The sequence below is a fragment of the Amphiura filiformis genome, chromosome 3, assembly GCF_039555335.1.
Source record: "Amphiura filiformis chromosome 3, Afil_fr2py, whole genome shotgun sequence".
Taxonomy (NCBI): domain Eukaryota; kingdom Metazoa; phylum Echinodermata; class Ophiuroidea; order Amphilepidida; family Amphiuridae; genus Amphiura; species Amphiura filiformis.
Genome location: NC_092630.1, coordinates 7953477 through 7967442, shown reverse-complemented (window position 1 = coordinate 7967442; position 13966 = coordinate 7953477). Strand labels below are relative to the sequence as shown.

Sequence of the window (13966 nt, the reverse complement as noted above, 5' to 3'; positions counted from 1 at the left end):
AATTAATTTTTCTCTATCGATTTGCGTGTAATACCGCTATATTGACAAACTAAAAATATTGTCACGTGTTCCTATGTAATAGCATGGTAATATTCGTATTATGCTGGACTTGATGTCGACCTTTTCCCATGATACATCATTTATTTTCCCATGATACATCACGATTACATCGCAAACCGCTGGCGGCGCCCTTATTGCGAATAGCGAGAATTATGTGCACGTCCTTGCAGCTGGCCATAACAGTGAATTAAAAGGTAATTTTCGATCTACTAGTGCCAATAGTGGAATGGTTGTCAAATTCTGCATACTTCACTTAATCATGTTAATCGTGTCATGTATGCATCAATGGCAGTTCAATGAAGCCTAAATGTTTTTCTTTATTAGTTACGGCACTGAAAAAATATTTTTGTGGGTTTGTTTTTATGGTGAGCTTTTATGTAATGCTGCTCGCTGCTGCCATAATTATCAGTAGGTCTGCAGGGTCTAGTAATTTTGATCCGAATGCTGTTTTGCTTTGCTGAGATTTCCATCGTAGGGCCACCCCAGATCAATTTTGCATTGATGGTTTTCTTGATTTAATAATTTAATGTACAATTCAAAGTGAAATCGATTCCTTCAAAAATCTTGCAAAACGCAACAAAATTGAGCCCTGGTTTGGCCTGCATGGTTTAGTTCCGAGACCCCCATTTTCAGATTTTGGCGGCTGATCAGTTCCCAAGACCCCCTTTTTTGGCTGGTTAATTAGTTCCCAAGACCCCCTTTTTGGCCGGTCGATCAGTTCCCTAGACCCCCTTTTTGGCCGTCCGATCAGTTCCTTAGACCTCGAGTTCAAAACTGGCGGTGGCACACCCCTACCAAAAAAAAATGTGAGTGCCCCCCCCGGGCATTTTCCATATACTTGGTTAGTTTTGTGGGGTTCATTATTGAACCCCAACGGTTTTAGCTAGTATTTATATTATTTATCAACATAGGCCTATTTGTTTGTGATATTTCAAGCGTTTTAAAATTTCAAAATAATCCCATTCAATTACACGGTTGACGATGAAAATTTACTGAATTTAGAGAATGCACGGCGACCACCACCTGGCAAGGCTGTAATATATTGGAACTCCATTAGTTGCAAGTCTTTACTATGTAAGACACATGTGACTTCCAGTAGCAGGGCGGTAGTGGGGTCGCACCAGGGTTTTCACTCCATACCACCATACAGAACACTATAGTGTTATGGCTCAGAGAAGATTTATAGGTGGTCCCATAATAGGTTAGTGAAACATCTGGGTACTTGAGAACCAGCGTGATGATTCTGGTTCTCAAGTACCCAGATGTTTCAGTAGTATCATGGGACTGCTTGTCCTCTTGCTCTATGAAAAAGGGATGTTTACCTAGGACCGATTACTAGTAATTACCCCCTTTAGCCAAATTCACTCCTGGCTGGACAAGCCCACCCCAATGATAAACCACAGTAGACAATCCAGAAGATAGAAAATTGTTATGTAATAATGGTATTATGGAATCTGTTGGCACACTTTTCACACCATGTTGATAGCTATATAATAGGGCATCAGCAGGGGATAATTGGATAGATTAGTGGTTTTGATAGTAATTCCTTTTTTGTAGAGCAACCAGAGCAGCGTTCGAAATTTTGGTTGTCCGGTTGCCCGGGACAACTAAAAAAGTCGACGGAAAAAAAAAAAATACTGATTTGGTTGTCCACCGGAAAACTATAAATCTAGCCAAAAGTCACATTTGTAGGCCTACGGACAACCAAAAACTTAGACGGACAACCAGAAATTGTAATCTGGTTGTCCGTGGGACAACCATTTATTTTTCCTAAATTCGAACACTGAACCAGAGTATAAATCTTCACTGGTTATGGCTAGTCATCCATAAGTATGGAATACCGTACATACCTCGCTTGATGGTGTGTTTGGTGTAGGCGTCTGAGTGGATGCACCATCTATGCGAATCTCTGGATGCTGGATTATCTCCTAGATGAAAACAAGATGGATGCACATAAATAATTGAGTTATTAGCAGCATACATCAATAATATAGACTGCATCAAATGGACTATTCCATTTTAAGTCCACAAACCCCTGTTGAAGATTTTGGAAATATCTTCTATGGGGAAGTATGAATTTCAAATGGAATGAATCTATTATGCAGCTACATTTGATTGTCATACACCCTCTGAGAAAGATTCAACCTTAATCGTCCACAGATAGAGGGTGATTCTCAAATAGACTTGATTAATGTGATTAATTTAAAATTCATACTCCCCCTGTGGAAGATATCAAATCTTCCACAGGGGGAGTGTGGACTTTAAATGGATTCACCCAATACTATTAGATTGAAGTCCTTTTTTCTTATTTAGGTCAGTATATATTGGCACTACATTTACTGACAGACTTTTACTAGAAGTCTAGAACACTACATGTATTACAAAGATTCCTATTGTGGCTGTCTTGATATCTGCGTATTCCTTAAACATGGTGAAATAAGTATAGTCCTATATGAGTGGATATTCACACCACATTTCTCTTGACCCAAAGGCTGACAGTAAAACTTGATTGTTGGGAGTGGCCTTCTTTTTCCTTAAGTTCTTTGTTTTCAAATCTGTTTCTCACTTCTCTTTCCATACAGGCCAGCATGCTTATAGAAGCTTTTTAGCCTGGCTTGAGCATTTTATTTGAGTCTACTCCCATCAGGACCCAAGCATGTCTCCACATGGAGCGACCGTTTAAACAAACAAACATATACCACCATAAAGAACACTATTCGATGGTGTAGTGCACGACTGCACGTTAGAATATGACCGTTGCTAGGTCAACTGGCTCACGCTTTCTTTGTTACGAACCACTGATCGAAATGATCACAACACAAGCCTATGGCATATCAAAATTCGGAACAGATGTATGAGCCCAGGCTTGAACCAGTAACGCATTGGTTACTAACATGCACTACGGCAGCGAATTGAAAACATGCCCTTTTAAATCTCATTTTGCAAAATTTTCACCTTTCAACAATACATGTATTTCTAATATACCCTTTTCTGGAGGAAATGTGTAGGACACATATAATGCACATTGCACAGGTACCTACAGTTGGAAGCATCATATCGTCGGACGCATCACATACTGGTCTATCTCGAAAAACACGCATTTCGAGAAAATCGCAATTGAAAATCTTCGTATTAAGTTTACCTTTCTATAATTTAATTAGACTATGGATTTTCATGAAAGTAGTTTTAAATTAAAGCATATACTTGTAAGATTTATTTAAGAGGAATCTTGAATTATATTTACGTATGCAATATTGCTTAAAACTACACTAAAGTTGTAGTTCTGTATGTGAAATAGTTAATTTCCCTATATCGTATTTAAAGTGCATCACATACAGGTCTATCTTGGGGGCTATCTCGATTTCGCGAACGGTAACATGAATTTAGACGCATCACATACTGGTCTATCTTGAAGCTTCTCGAGATATGTGATGCACTTTAAATACGACATCGGGAAATTAACCATTTCACATACAGAACTACAACTTACGTGTAGGTTTAAGCAATATGGCATACGTAAATATAATTTAAAATTCCACTTAAATAAATCTTACAAGTATATGCTTTAATTTAAAACCACTTTTATGAAAATGCATAGTCTTATTAAATTATAGAAAGGTAAACTTAATACGAAGATTTTCAAATGCGATTTTCTATAAATGCGTGTTTTTTTTCGAGATAGATCAGTATGTGAAATACGTATTTTGTAAAAATCATAGATAGTTCAAATTTAATATTTTATAACTAATTATTTAGGAAAAATTGAGGTCTGTAATTTGTTGAATTAGAAGAGCTCCGTAAAAAAGAACTATATACTAATTTTCTCAGAAAAGTCAAAAATTCAAGATAGACCAGTATGTGATGCACCCGACAATATAATTGATGTGATATAATGCGCGCCAAACTGAGATGATATGTGCATGTCATTTGTAAATCAAGAATAATGATCATACATATGATTTGCAAATGAAGAGCACCTTCTTTTCAATTTTGCGAACAAGTGGTATGAAAAATGACCCGTTTTGTGTTTCGCGAATCCTGTTTCTTCATCTGAAAGTACCCCCTTATTTCTCAAAACTTCTGAGGAAATGAAAAGAATGATTTTCGATGTCACAAAATGCATGATCAAATTAGGGGCTGTGCAATAATTATGAGCCCTGGGGGAGATTATCCTGGGACAAAGAATTTTTGGCAGGCTGAGGGAGGGGGCAAGCAATTTTTGGCAGGCTGAGGAAGGGGGAAAGCAATTTTTGGCACACATTTAAGGGGCACCCGTTAAATAACATGCTCTACAAAGGCTTAGGGAAACACTACAGACACATTAAAATATGCCAAAATTTCCACCTTGCTGCACTCGCATCATGTATCGAGACCATTTCATGTTTGCAAATTGGGAACCCCAAAATTTGAGGAGGGCAGATATTTTTTGCCAGGCTGAGAAGGGAACAAGCAATATTTGGCAGGCCAAGAGGAGGGAAGCAATTTTTGGCATGCCATTTGAATATTTTACCCCAGGGGAGGCTCATAATTACTGCACAGCCCCTTGGATGATTTAGGTGCATATTACACCCTCAAAGAGGATATCTTACTCTTCCCAGAATCCTTTGCAACATGATACATCCCCTCCTTTCATCAGGTGACACTCATATTACTTGTACAGGTTCCCTTAATTATCATTTATGAGAACAGACTGGCTAAATATGAGTCGATAGTCAAGAAATAGACACATTTTGCAAGATCTGGATATGCTCTGTTCACTGAGGTACATTTTGTCACTATCAACCCATGTTGCTTTAGATAGTAAATCAGTACAGGAAATTGAAATGGGAGAAATGCATTATGGGAAGTGTAAAATATCTTCTCTGTTATGGCACACAACTAACCTTTGAACCTGGTACAGGTGGAGTTTCTGTATCGTTCTTGTCACCTTCCGGTGTCCCCTCCAAGTCGTCACCTAATTTTTGAGTTTTCTTTGATGTCAAGCTGTCTTGCAATGGAGTATAATTGACGGCAAACACACAACTAATACTGATAATGACAAACCAACGAAAGGGTAGTACTGCACACACGACTAATGCTATGAAGGTACTGGCATAAAATCTGAAACAAAACAATTATTATTTAAAGGAGTATTTCGTGATCCTAGCATCCTCTTTTTATGATATTTTTCAGAACATATCCATGAAAAAAGCCTATTCCCAAAATTTCAGTTCATTCCGATTTTTGCGTTATGCGAGTTATGCATGATTATGTGTATTACACTGCTCCATAGACAATGCGTTGTAATTTCGTTCTGGTGCACCAGAACGAAATTCAAATTTCACGATATCTTTGCAAAACGAATTAATCTGCAAGAAATATTTTGTATATAAACATTATGTAGCAAGAGGTTTCCAGTGATATAAAAATCTCAACTTTTTTTGAGAAAAGTGGGGGGATGAGGCTGTGGATCACGAAATGCCCCTTTAATGTATTATCAAATTAACAATGATATCAGTACCAACATCTTTTATGTATCCTTTCTTATTTTTCATGGAACTTTGTTAGGTTAACACCCAGGGGCACTGGTTGTGATGGGTATGCGCCTGTCAACGGTTTTAATCAATTTTAAAATTGCTACCTGACCCCTTTTTAAAAACTTTTCTACCCATTGACCAAAACTTTTTAAATAACATTCATAACGAATTCATAATTCATTCCCAAAAACCAGTAAGTACATACCTGTCACTATTAAACATATGGGAATGTAGGAGTGCCCAGGTCAGATTTTGCTTCCTGGGAAATTTGATTTTTTTTTTACTGATTTTGGTCATTTTTAGGGGTATAGTTCAAGAATCATTGTTTCTTACATATCTTTTTCTTTTTTTTTTAAACATTTGATTCTCAATGATCTTATTGAAAATTTATGTAAATTAACTTTGATCATGCTGACCTTATTATAAATGTGATTATGCAAATCCTTGCCAAGAACTGATTCATACCAAACTTACCCTACTGCAATGGGCTATTACGATTGAAAACTGCAATATACCGGTGAAGATTTAAGGAAAGTCTTCCTCAGAGGGTGTATGATTTTAAATGGAAATAGCTAGGATTAATCACTTTGAAACTAATACTCCTTCCTGTATATGGCTGGCTTTATAGCTTTACTTATATCTTCCACAAATGGAATTTACCAAATTGTCTGTTCTATTTGAAGCCAATACTCCCTCCGCAAAAGACTTTTAGCTCAATCTTCCAAATGGGGAGTGTGTATTTCAAAGGAATAGCCCAAATAACTGTTACTTACATCGGAGACACTCGAGGATGCCCCCAGGTTAGCACATCTTGTATATACTCTATGATATCGCAGCATGCTATCAATAGTTCCTGAGATGATATCATATACTGACGAAACTCTTCCAGCAGTCTTTGTCTCCTATCGATCTCTACATCACGACTCAGTCCTGCACGCTGTGCCGGTGTCGTCCCTGTATTCCCTGTTACTGGTACTGCATTGAGTTTTCTTTTAGCGCTGCTCTCTACAGCTTGCGATTTGCTTTGGTGGATGAGATAACCAAACCCAGCTATACCGGCTAGTGTCATGAAACAAGAGAATATCACATGACCTGCATGGAGATATGACATCAAGAGTTCATAGGTCAATTATATGTACATGAATGATAATATTTGAGACTATATATACATTTTTTTAAACTCAACTTTATCAACTCCTAAAGGGAGGTTTTTGTCTCATAAATTGAGATAATATTATCTATTTGGTCATGTGTGTATCATCAGAAAAGAGCTTGCATAGAACAGGCATATATTAATCAATAATAATATCAAAATATACAAAGCATTACATGTGGGCTAATGAAAGTTGATGCAATATTTTTGTGAAGTGATGAGGTAACTCTTTCATTACATTATTTGACTGCATATATGATCATTTATTACCAATTTTGTTGATGTAAGACCATGTCAAAGCATAGATTGCTTAAATCATCTTTACAGACACTTCACAACAGATTGACAGAAGATTTTAAGTTTTAAAAATTGAAACTTTTCTAATCAACAGGAACATGATGAGGGATTCCTCAAATTTTCATTTTCCTCTACCCCACAAATAACTGTGTGTTTACACTGAGCACTCTGTATTTTTACTTGATATTACCTGGTAACCCACAATCAAATGTATTTGTTAGGCCCTTAAATTTTCTTTGTTTGTAGTTTAAGATATTTGAATCTGTTTCTGGTTGTGTAAAGCGCCTAGAGGCATTTGCATTAGGCGCTACAATGTATATTAAATCTGTCTTTATTATTATTATTAATCCGATTCAGGCAAAAACCACCATGTTTCTACAGATGCTTAAAATAAGGGTTGTGGTGTGTAACAGAAGTAATGAAAATATTTTCCTGTCCCCCAAGCTGCTTTTAAGGTCACAATGTTATACATAAAATGTACATAAAAGAAGCTCAACACCCAACAACTGTAAAATTGTGTTTCCACTGGCAGAAATACCGGATGTCACACTGCATGGTCTACCTCATGAGGTCAATCACTGTTGCCGGGTGTCCACCACATCACTCTCAACCGATCTGTTTCCACTGGGCACATTAACCGGTAAGGCGGTAACACTCTAAACTAAACCGCAATACCCGCCAACCGTTCCCCAGTAGAAACATGCAGTAAGATAAATGACTGAAATCATCAGCGGGCATATCTGACATTTTGCAAATTTGATTTTTAATCATTTCCATCTCAAGCGTCAGGTAATTGCAAGTTTTGGCCAGAAAAAAAAATGATGTGGGCAGATGACGGGAAACTTGGGATCAACTTTAATGAGACAAAATCCTTACCTGCTTCCATATGGTAGACAACGGTGACAGTCACAAACCACACACATGATGTCACAACAGGAGACTCCCACCTACAGGCAATATATACATTGTACATGTTGTACAAATAAGTCATTAAGTTTGATATAAAATTGGATTGATTATGCCCATATTTATTGGTCGAGCTATGAGTTTTAAAATATTTCATCATTATTATGTGTTGGATCCAATATTTTCACACCCTTGGATTCATCAAAACATAATAATGTGCGATATTGGAAGATGCCATCATACCATACTCCCAACATGGTACATAAAGTTGATGTCCAAATTTTGCCCATTCCCAATGTAAAATTCATTTTTTCCCAAATTTGGCTGTCTTTGGGAGGAAAAAAACTCTTTCTTTGGCATGCCAAGCATTTAAGAGATAATAAGCACTGTACAACAGTGTAATTTTTTGCAAAAGATCATTTACATATAAACCAACACAAGGGCCATTTTCTCAAAGCTTGGTTAGTGGTCAGGCTTCCTAAGCCAGCAGGCTAGCATTACCAATATGGATCCACTTTATTGATTTATCTGATAGGTGATGTACGATGTTGATTGTGAGCACTGGTATAGGAACTATTTGGACTTAAGCCTGATGGCTTAGGAAGCCTTGCCATTAGCCATGCTTCGAGAAACCGGCCCTAAATGTTTTTATAATTTAAATCACATTAGTTTGCCCATTAAGACTACAAATGCAATGACCTGAAAGGTAACATTAAGGGGTATTCAGAGTAACCACAATGTTTCCAAGATAAAGCCCAATGTTCTACAAAAAGGTACTCTAGGTGTCCAATGTTGAGACTGTGCTATGACCAATTGAATTGTTTGTTAATTGTTAGGGAGCAAACCAACAGTTTGATTATGGTCGTGCGTCATGAATTGGGGTATAGGAAAAGGTGGTGGTGTTACATTTAAAAAAAAATTTCAGGACGTTTTGGCCCAGATCTCAAGAATGTAGAGGGCTACTGTACTAGAAATGGTCTCATTTTGTTGCTAATTTATCTACCTAAAACTGTGGAAAGTAAAAACTTCACACTGTATTTACTTTTTGAGATATTGCAATTCAAATGATGCAAAGTCAGGGGTGGTGGTGCCTACGGTTGAGGTGCCTATGGTTGAGGCGTGTGTTATAGTATAGGGAATATTGATTTTCAGTGCCTCTCAAATTTATTTTTTACTGTAACTTCATAACCCAGCAAGGTATTAGGATGAATTATGTACCATTGTTTTGGTATTTATGTCTAGTAGGTAACTTGACCAATTTTGCTCCAAGCTGGTTTAATTTGTTGTTAATGTGCTGCATTCTGTGTCATGGGTTCTAGGCTTTTCCTATACGTTACTGTACTAAGCATGCATTTGTGCTCCGAAATGTTCTGGATGTCATATTTCTTGAAGAAGTTACCCTACTTCTGTCAAAGTTAATATTTTTTAGAAGGAAATTTGATGAGGAATTCAAATATGCCATTGGTTTTTGTGTATGACATGAAGGAAAAAAGTTTTGATTGATAATGTCATAAAAATCATAAAAATTTATGTACGACTTTTGAACACCCTGTATCTCAGTTAGGCTACATAACTCATCCTTACAAGTTTGCTGTTTTTGAGAGCCTACAATGTTATTAGCACATCTAAAAAGGTTTTAACAGAACAGGTGTTTATGTTAGTGAGTAAGAGAGGAACCAATTTTTTTACTTTTTGAACGAAAATGTAACTTTTCCACCCTATATAATATTTGTGGCACCCTGTATATCAACTTAAAAGTTGAACAATTGTCTTCCTTACACTTGCAGCTTTATGATGATATAAAAATTGTAGGTTTCTGACAAACATGAGATGAATTACAATCATTTTTGTGTGAAAGCGTGATTATTTTTCTAATTTTGAGCATGTAACGCATTTGGCCCCCAATTCATGACACACAACCTTATGTCCTATGAAAGTCCTTTCATTAGGGGGTCGGGGGTCAAAAAGGCCATTACGTTTGTAAAAACTAGTTCAAAAATTGGTCAAAGTTGATCTTTTGCATTAGGAATTTTCAAAATTTCACACTTGCGTTAGAAATAGGGAGGGAGGGAGGGGGTCAGCCTCCTAACACAAGCACTTTCATTTTTAGGACATTAAAATAATGTTATTTGTGTGGTAGCGTTTTGATGGCACCCTTACCTTACAATGAAAACAATCAGCTGATGTAATACAAGCAGAGGGAATAAGAGATTCTGTAACCTATGAACAAGTTCAACCAGATTGCCAATGTTGTACTGAGAAGAGGGCGCCCAGCTGTAGGCTTCTCTACTGACTCTGCTGTACGACTACTACACATTGTGATTGCACATCAACTTCTGATCTGCTATCACATTAAATGCATCATAGATTAAAAGTATGATAATTATCCTATTGGCTAGAGATGCAATCTCAGGCTCAATTTATAGCCAATTCTCCATCTTCTTGTGACATCAATTTGGCTTCAATGTGGAGACCTGAAAAGAAAAGAGAATTGAAAAAAACAAACTAAGAATCAAGCTTACATTTCCTGGGAGAGAAGAACGGCACTTGTTTATATTTTGAGAGTGTACACAGCATAAACACGGAAATGGGGTTCAGATTGGCCGTACCAATGTATCCGATATATTACAAACCGCTTCAGCAGAAAGTAACTACAAGGTGTCCCATATTAGGTTGGGAATGGGCATATGTAGAAAATGAACCGCATTTTGTGATGGCTCTACATAACAATGCCTTTTTTTTCAGATATTATTTATTCATCCTTCCTGAAATTGTCCCTTAAGTTTCAACTCCACATCTTAAAAGCAACATAACTTATGATGGCAAGATGACAGGGGTGTCAAGAGTGGCTAACCATCAAAATATCGCACAACGAAAGTTGAACAAAAGCACACCTTTGTTTGCATATTTTTTCTTTATTACTTTTTATTTTTCTCATGGTTCAACTTATTGCACAAAAGAAGTAAATTGAAAAAATAAATATTGCACACAGAAAATCAAGATCAGTTTTAGAGCTTCTAGACTATTGGTGGTAACAAATAAAGGAAGATGGTCATTAGAGAAAAAGGCATTTCTGCACGCTGCATCTCCTGTCATCAACATGGTAAAATTAATAATAATCTTTTGCATAATTTTATGCTTTATTGGGTTGAAATAGCTGCTGTTAGAATATTGTACATTTCGGACTAAACTCTGTTCATCAGAATATTAAAATACTGTATCAGCCATGCCCTGCCAAAAGTATGGTGGCTGTGACGGTGGTAATGAACCTCGTGGTGCATTATGAACGTAAACAGCTTGCTCAGGAATGTGTGGAATGTGGGTTAAATACGAAAGTTGTGAACTTGACATTCGCAGGGATACTATAGAAAAATTATTTAATTCCTGTACATTCCTGTACTCTTTGCATACCTGCCAACATTGTAAAAATAAAAATCTGTACAGGGTGGGCGTGAAGCACTCGCCCACGGTAACAGCGCATACTTGCCAACCTTTGGAACTAAGGTCAGTGTCTAATTAGAGTGAAGCAAGAAGCGAAACAAAACTTTGGAAAAAAGTTATAGACCCTAAATTACCTGTTATTCAAGGTTGGAAAATATTTAAAAAAATTTTTTTTTAATAATTTTTTTTTAATTAAAAAAAAAAAAAAAATTTCAAAGTTTTTGGCATCTTTAGAGAACCACTGGACCTATTCTGAAGTGCTAGGATCATTCACAGGTAATTTGAAAAAAAATTACGAACAAATTACAGTTTGTTATCCTTAATATGTAAACCATTAACTAGTGTTTACCTCTTCATGTATCACATATTATAGATGCATTGGTTTTCCATGCATTATATGTGCTACATGAAGAGGTAAATATTGGTTAATGGTTTGCTTAATTAAAAATAACAAACTGTAATTTTTTTTTTAATTAACTGTGAATGATCCTTATGAATATGATCCTATCACTTCAGAATAGGTCCAGTGGTTCTCCAAAGTCGCCAAAAACTTTGAAAAATTAAAAAAAAATTTGTTTTTGTTTTTTTTTTGCATTATCAAAAATCGGATTTTTCTGATTTTTGTGACCTTTGACCTCAAAAATCGGAACGAATCCGACTAAATCGGAATGGTTGGCAGGTCTGTCTTTGTGTGGCTGTGCGTCGTAAGCTGTTGTACGCAGATAACATGTCGCTAATATGGACGCGTAGAGTAGCGTTGTACGCTCATGTATTAATAGCATTAGTCGCAGAGTAACAAGCGTAGTTGAATGTTCCACGATGTACAAGAATTATATAATTTTTCTATAGTAGAAGGTACATTAATGTCATGAAAAGAACATTTATAATTATATTTGTTTAAATTACCTTAGATTATTTTCAAAATCTACATGTAACCTTTTTTATGCGATCGCCTGTCGTGATCGACTGTGTTTACTTCTGAACTTCCATTGCTTTACATGGTGTCATGCTTTACAGCGAGTCCAACTAGATTTTGAATGCAATGGTCTTTAGCCTAGAATGTGAAGCTATCAGTGAACAAATTCTTGGCTAGACTTCTCGAGCAACCCGTAGCATATGGTAACAGTCTTATCTTATGTTGGACATAGAACAATGTACCGGTATAGCTTTCTTGTACTTAATTTAAATTTGTTATCACATCTGTGGTCCAGGTATGCACTGAGCGCTGGTGAATTTTGTGATCCCATAGAAAAAGAAGTGACAAGGTCAACATGGTCAAGGTTGCCTACCACTGCCTACTACTCGCCTAGCCCGAGGTACTCACACCTCCGTGACTACGATTTCCACTGTCCTTCTCCGTACGAAGGTCTGAGACTCCTGAGCATATCTGGTCCAGGGTATGCATAAAATACCAATTTTTCTCATAAATACCACTTCCTACCATTCCTCACGTGAAGATGAGACTTAAACAAAACATATTTGGTGCATGTTCAGTAAATTTTGAGCACAATTTTGAGGATGTAAAAGACCAGACTTGTGACTGTTATCGTCGCGTGTTTTGAATTCTTCCTATAAATAGATGCCGTCAGTGTAACATCATCACCGCTGACGTGAGTTCACGGTGCCCCTTTTTACGCACGTAGCCTCGTGAGGGCATTCATGCAGCATTCAAATAGGGCCGGTAAGCCAGCCATTGGCCTGTAACGTTTTGGCCTGGCCGGTAACTTTTCTGACTGGCATCTAGTTGCTGGCCCGGCTGGCTGGTAACTTTTTAAGGTCAAGCCCCGCTGGCCTGTAACTTTTTGAGGTATATTTCAAACACTGCATTCATGGCCCTAGTGAGGAAGGAACAGGGCCATGCCATGATGTTTCGGGCTACTACTCGCCGTGCCCGCGATAACTAACATGGGGCAACCGACTTGTTGCCAAGGGTGTTGATCAGCTAATCAGCGTAATTATTTATCTCTTCTGTGTGTACGCTTGACGCACAGCTCGGAACACGGAAGTAATCAAAAATGAAAGTTATTTAAAGAGGTAAGCTTAAACTTAAAACTAAATAAGCTTAACTATAATTTACTATAATAATTTTTTAGTTGTTGCTTTTGTTTGGTCCACAAATTTAACCCTGAAAATTCTTAATATGAACCCGTCAAACCCTTTAAAAGTTAGGCAAATTCCCCTGATTTCTTCCGTCAAACAACTAACAAAATCTTGCACTTATCATACTTCGAAGTAAATAAACTGAATTCCTACCTTTCTATTTCATTTTCGGAGAGCTGCAATGTTTTGTTTTTGTTGTAAGATCAATCATTTTTCCAGTATAAATATACGCAATTCAGGCACCCGGTAACAGCCTGAGTACATATGGAAAGAAGCGGCGTTTTCACGTAAATTTTGTGGGAGCTCAGGTGGGAGCTCAGGCTGTTGACAGTGGCGGCGCCAGGATTTTTTTTTCGGGGGGGGCAAAGTAAATTTCGATATTTTTAAGTTTTGATATTTAACACTTCGAAGTAAACTTTATAAAATGTTGAAAAGCTGACGATCAATTGAAAATTTTGACCTTTTGTATTGGAGATATGGATTTTTTTTACCA

The 13966-nt window shown here is 37.0% G+C and overlaps 1 protein-coding gene across 2 annotated transcripts in view; it reads right to left on the bottom strand.

The window, feature by feature from the left end:
* Nucleotides 1–13717, bottom strand: part of LOC140147956 (protrudin-like) — a 47909-nt gene extending 34192 nt beyond the window's left edge. For both annotated transcript variants that reach the window (XR_011858424.1, XM_072169748.1), the window contains exons 1-6: nucleotides 13627–13717; nucleotides 10093–10406; nucleotides 7903–7973; nucleotides 6350–6668; nucleotides 4944–5160; nucleotides 1911–1988 (exon numbers count right to left, since the gene is read on the bottom strand). Coding sequence is in view for 1 of the 2 variants with exons in the window: in XM_072169748.1 (XP_072025849.1) it covers nucleotides 1911–1988; nucleotides 4944–5160; nucleotides 6350–6668; nucleotides 7903–7912 (624 nt within the window). In the remaining variant the exon portion in view is untranslated. The remainder of the gene's footprint in view (nucleotides 1–1910; nucleotides 1989–4943; nucleotides 5161–6349; nucleotides 6669–7902; nucleotides 7974–10092; nucleotides 10407–13626) is intronic.
* Nucleotides 13718–13966: the final 249 nt, after the last annotated feature.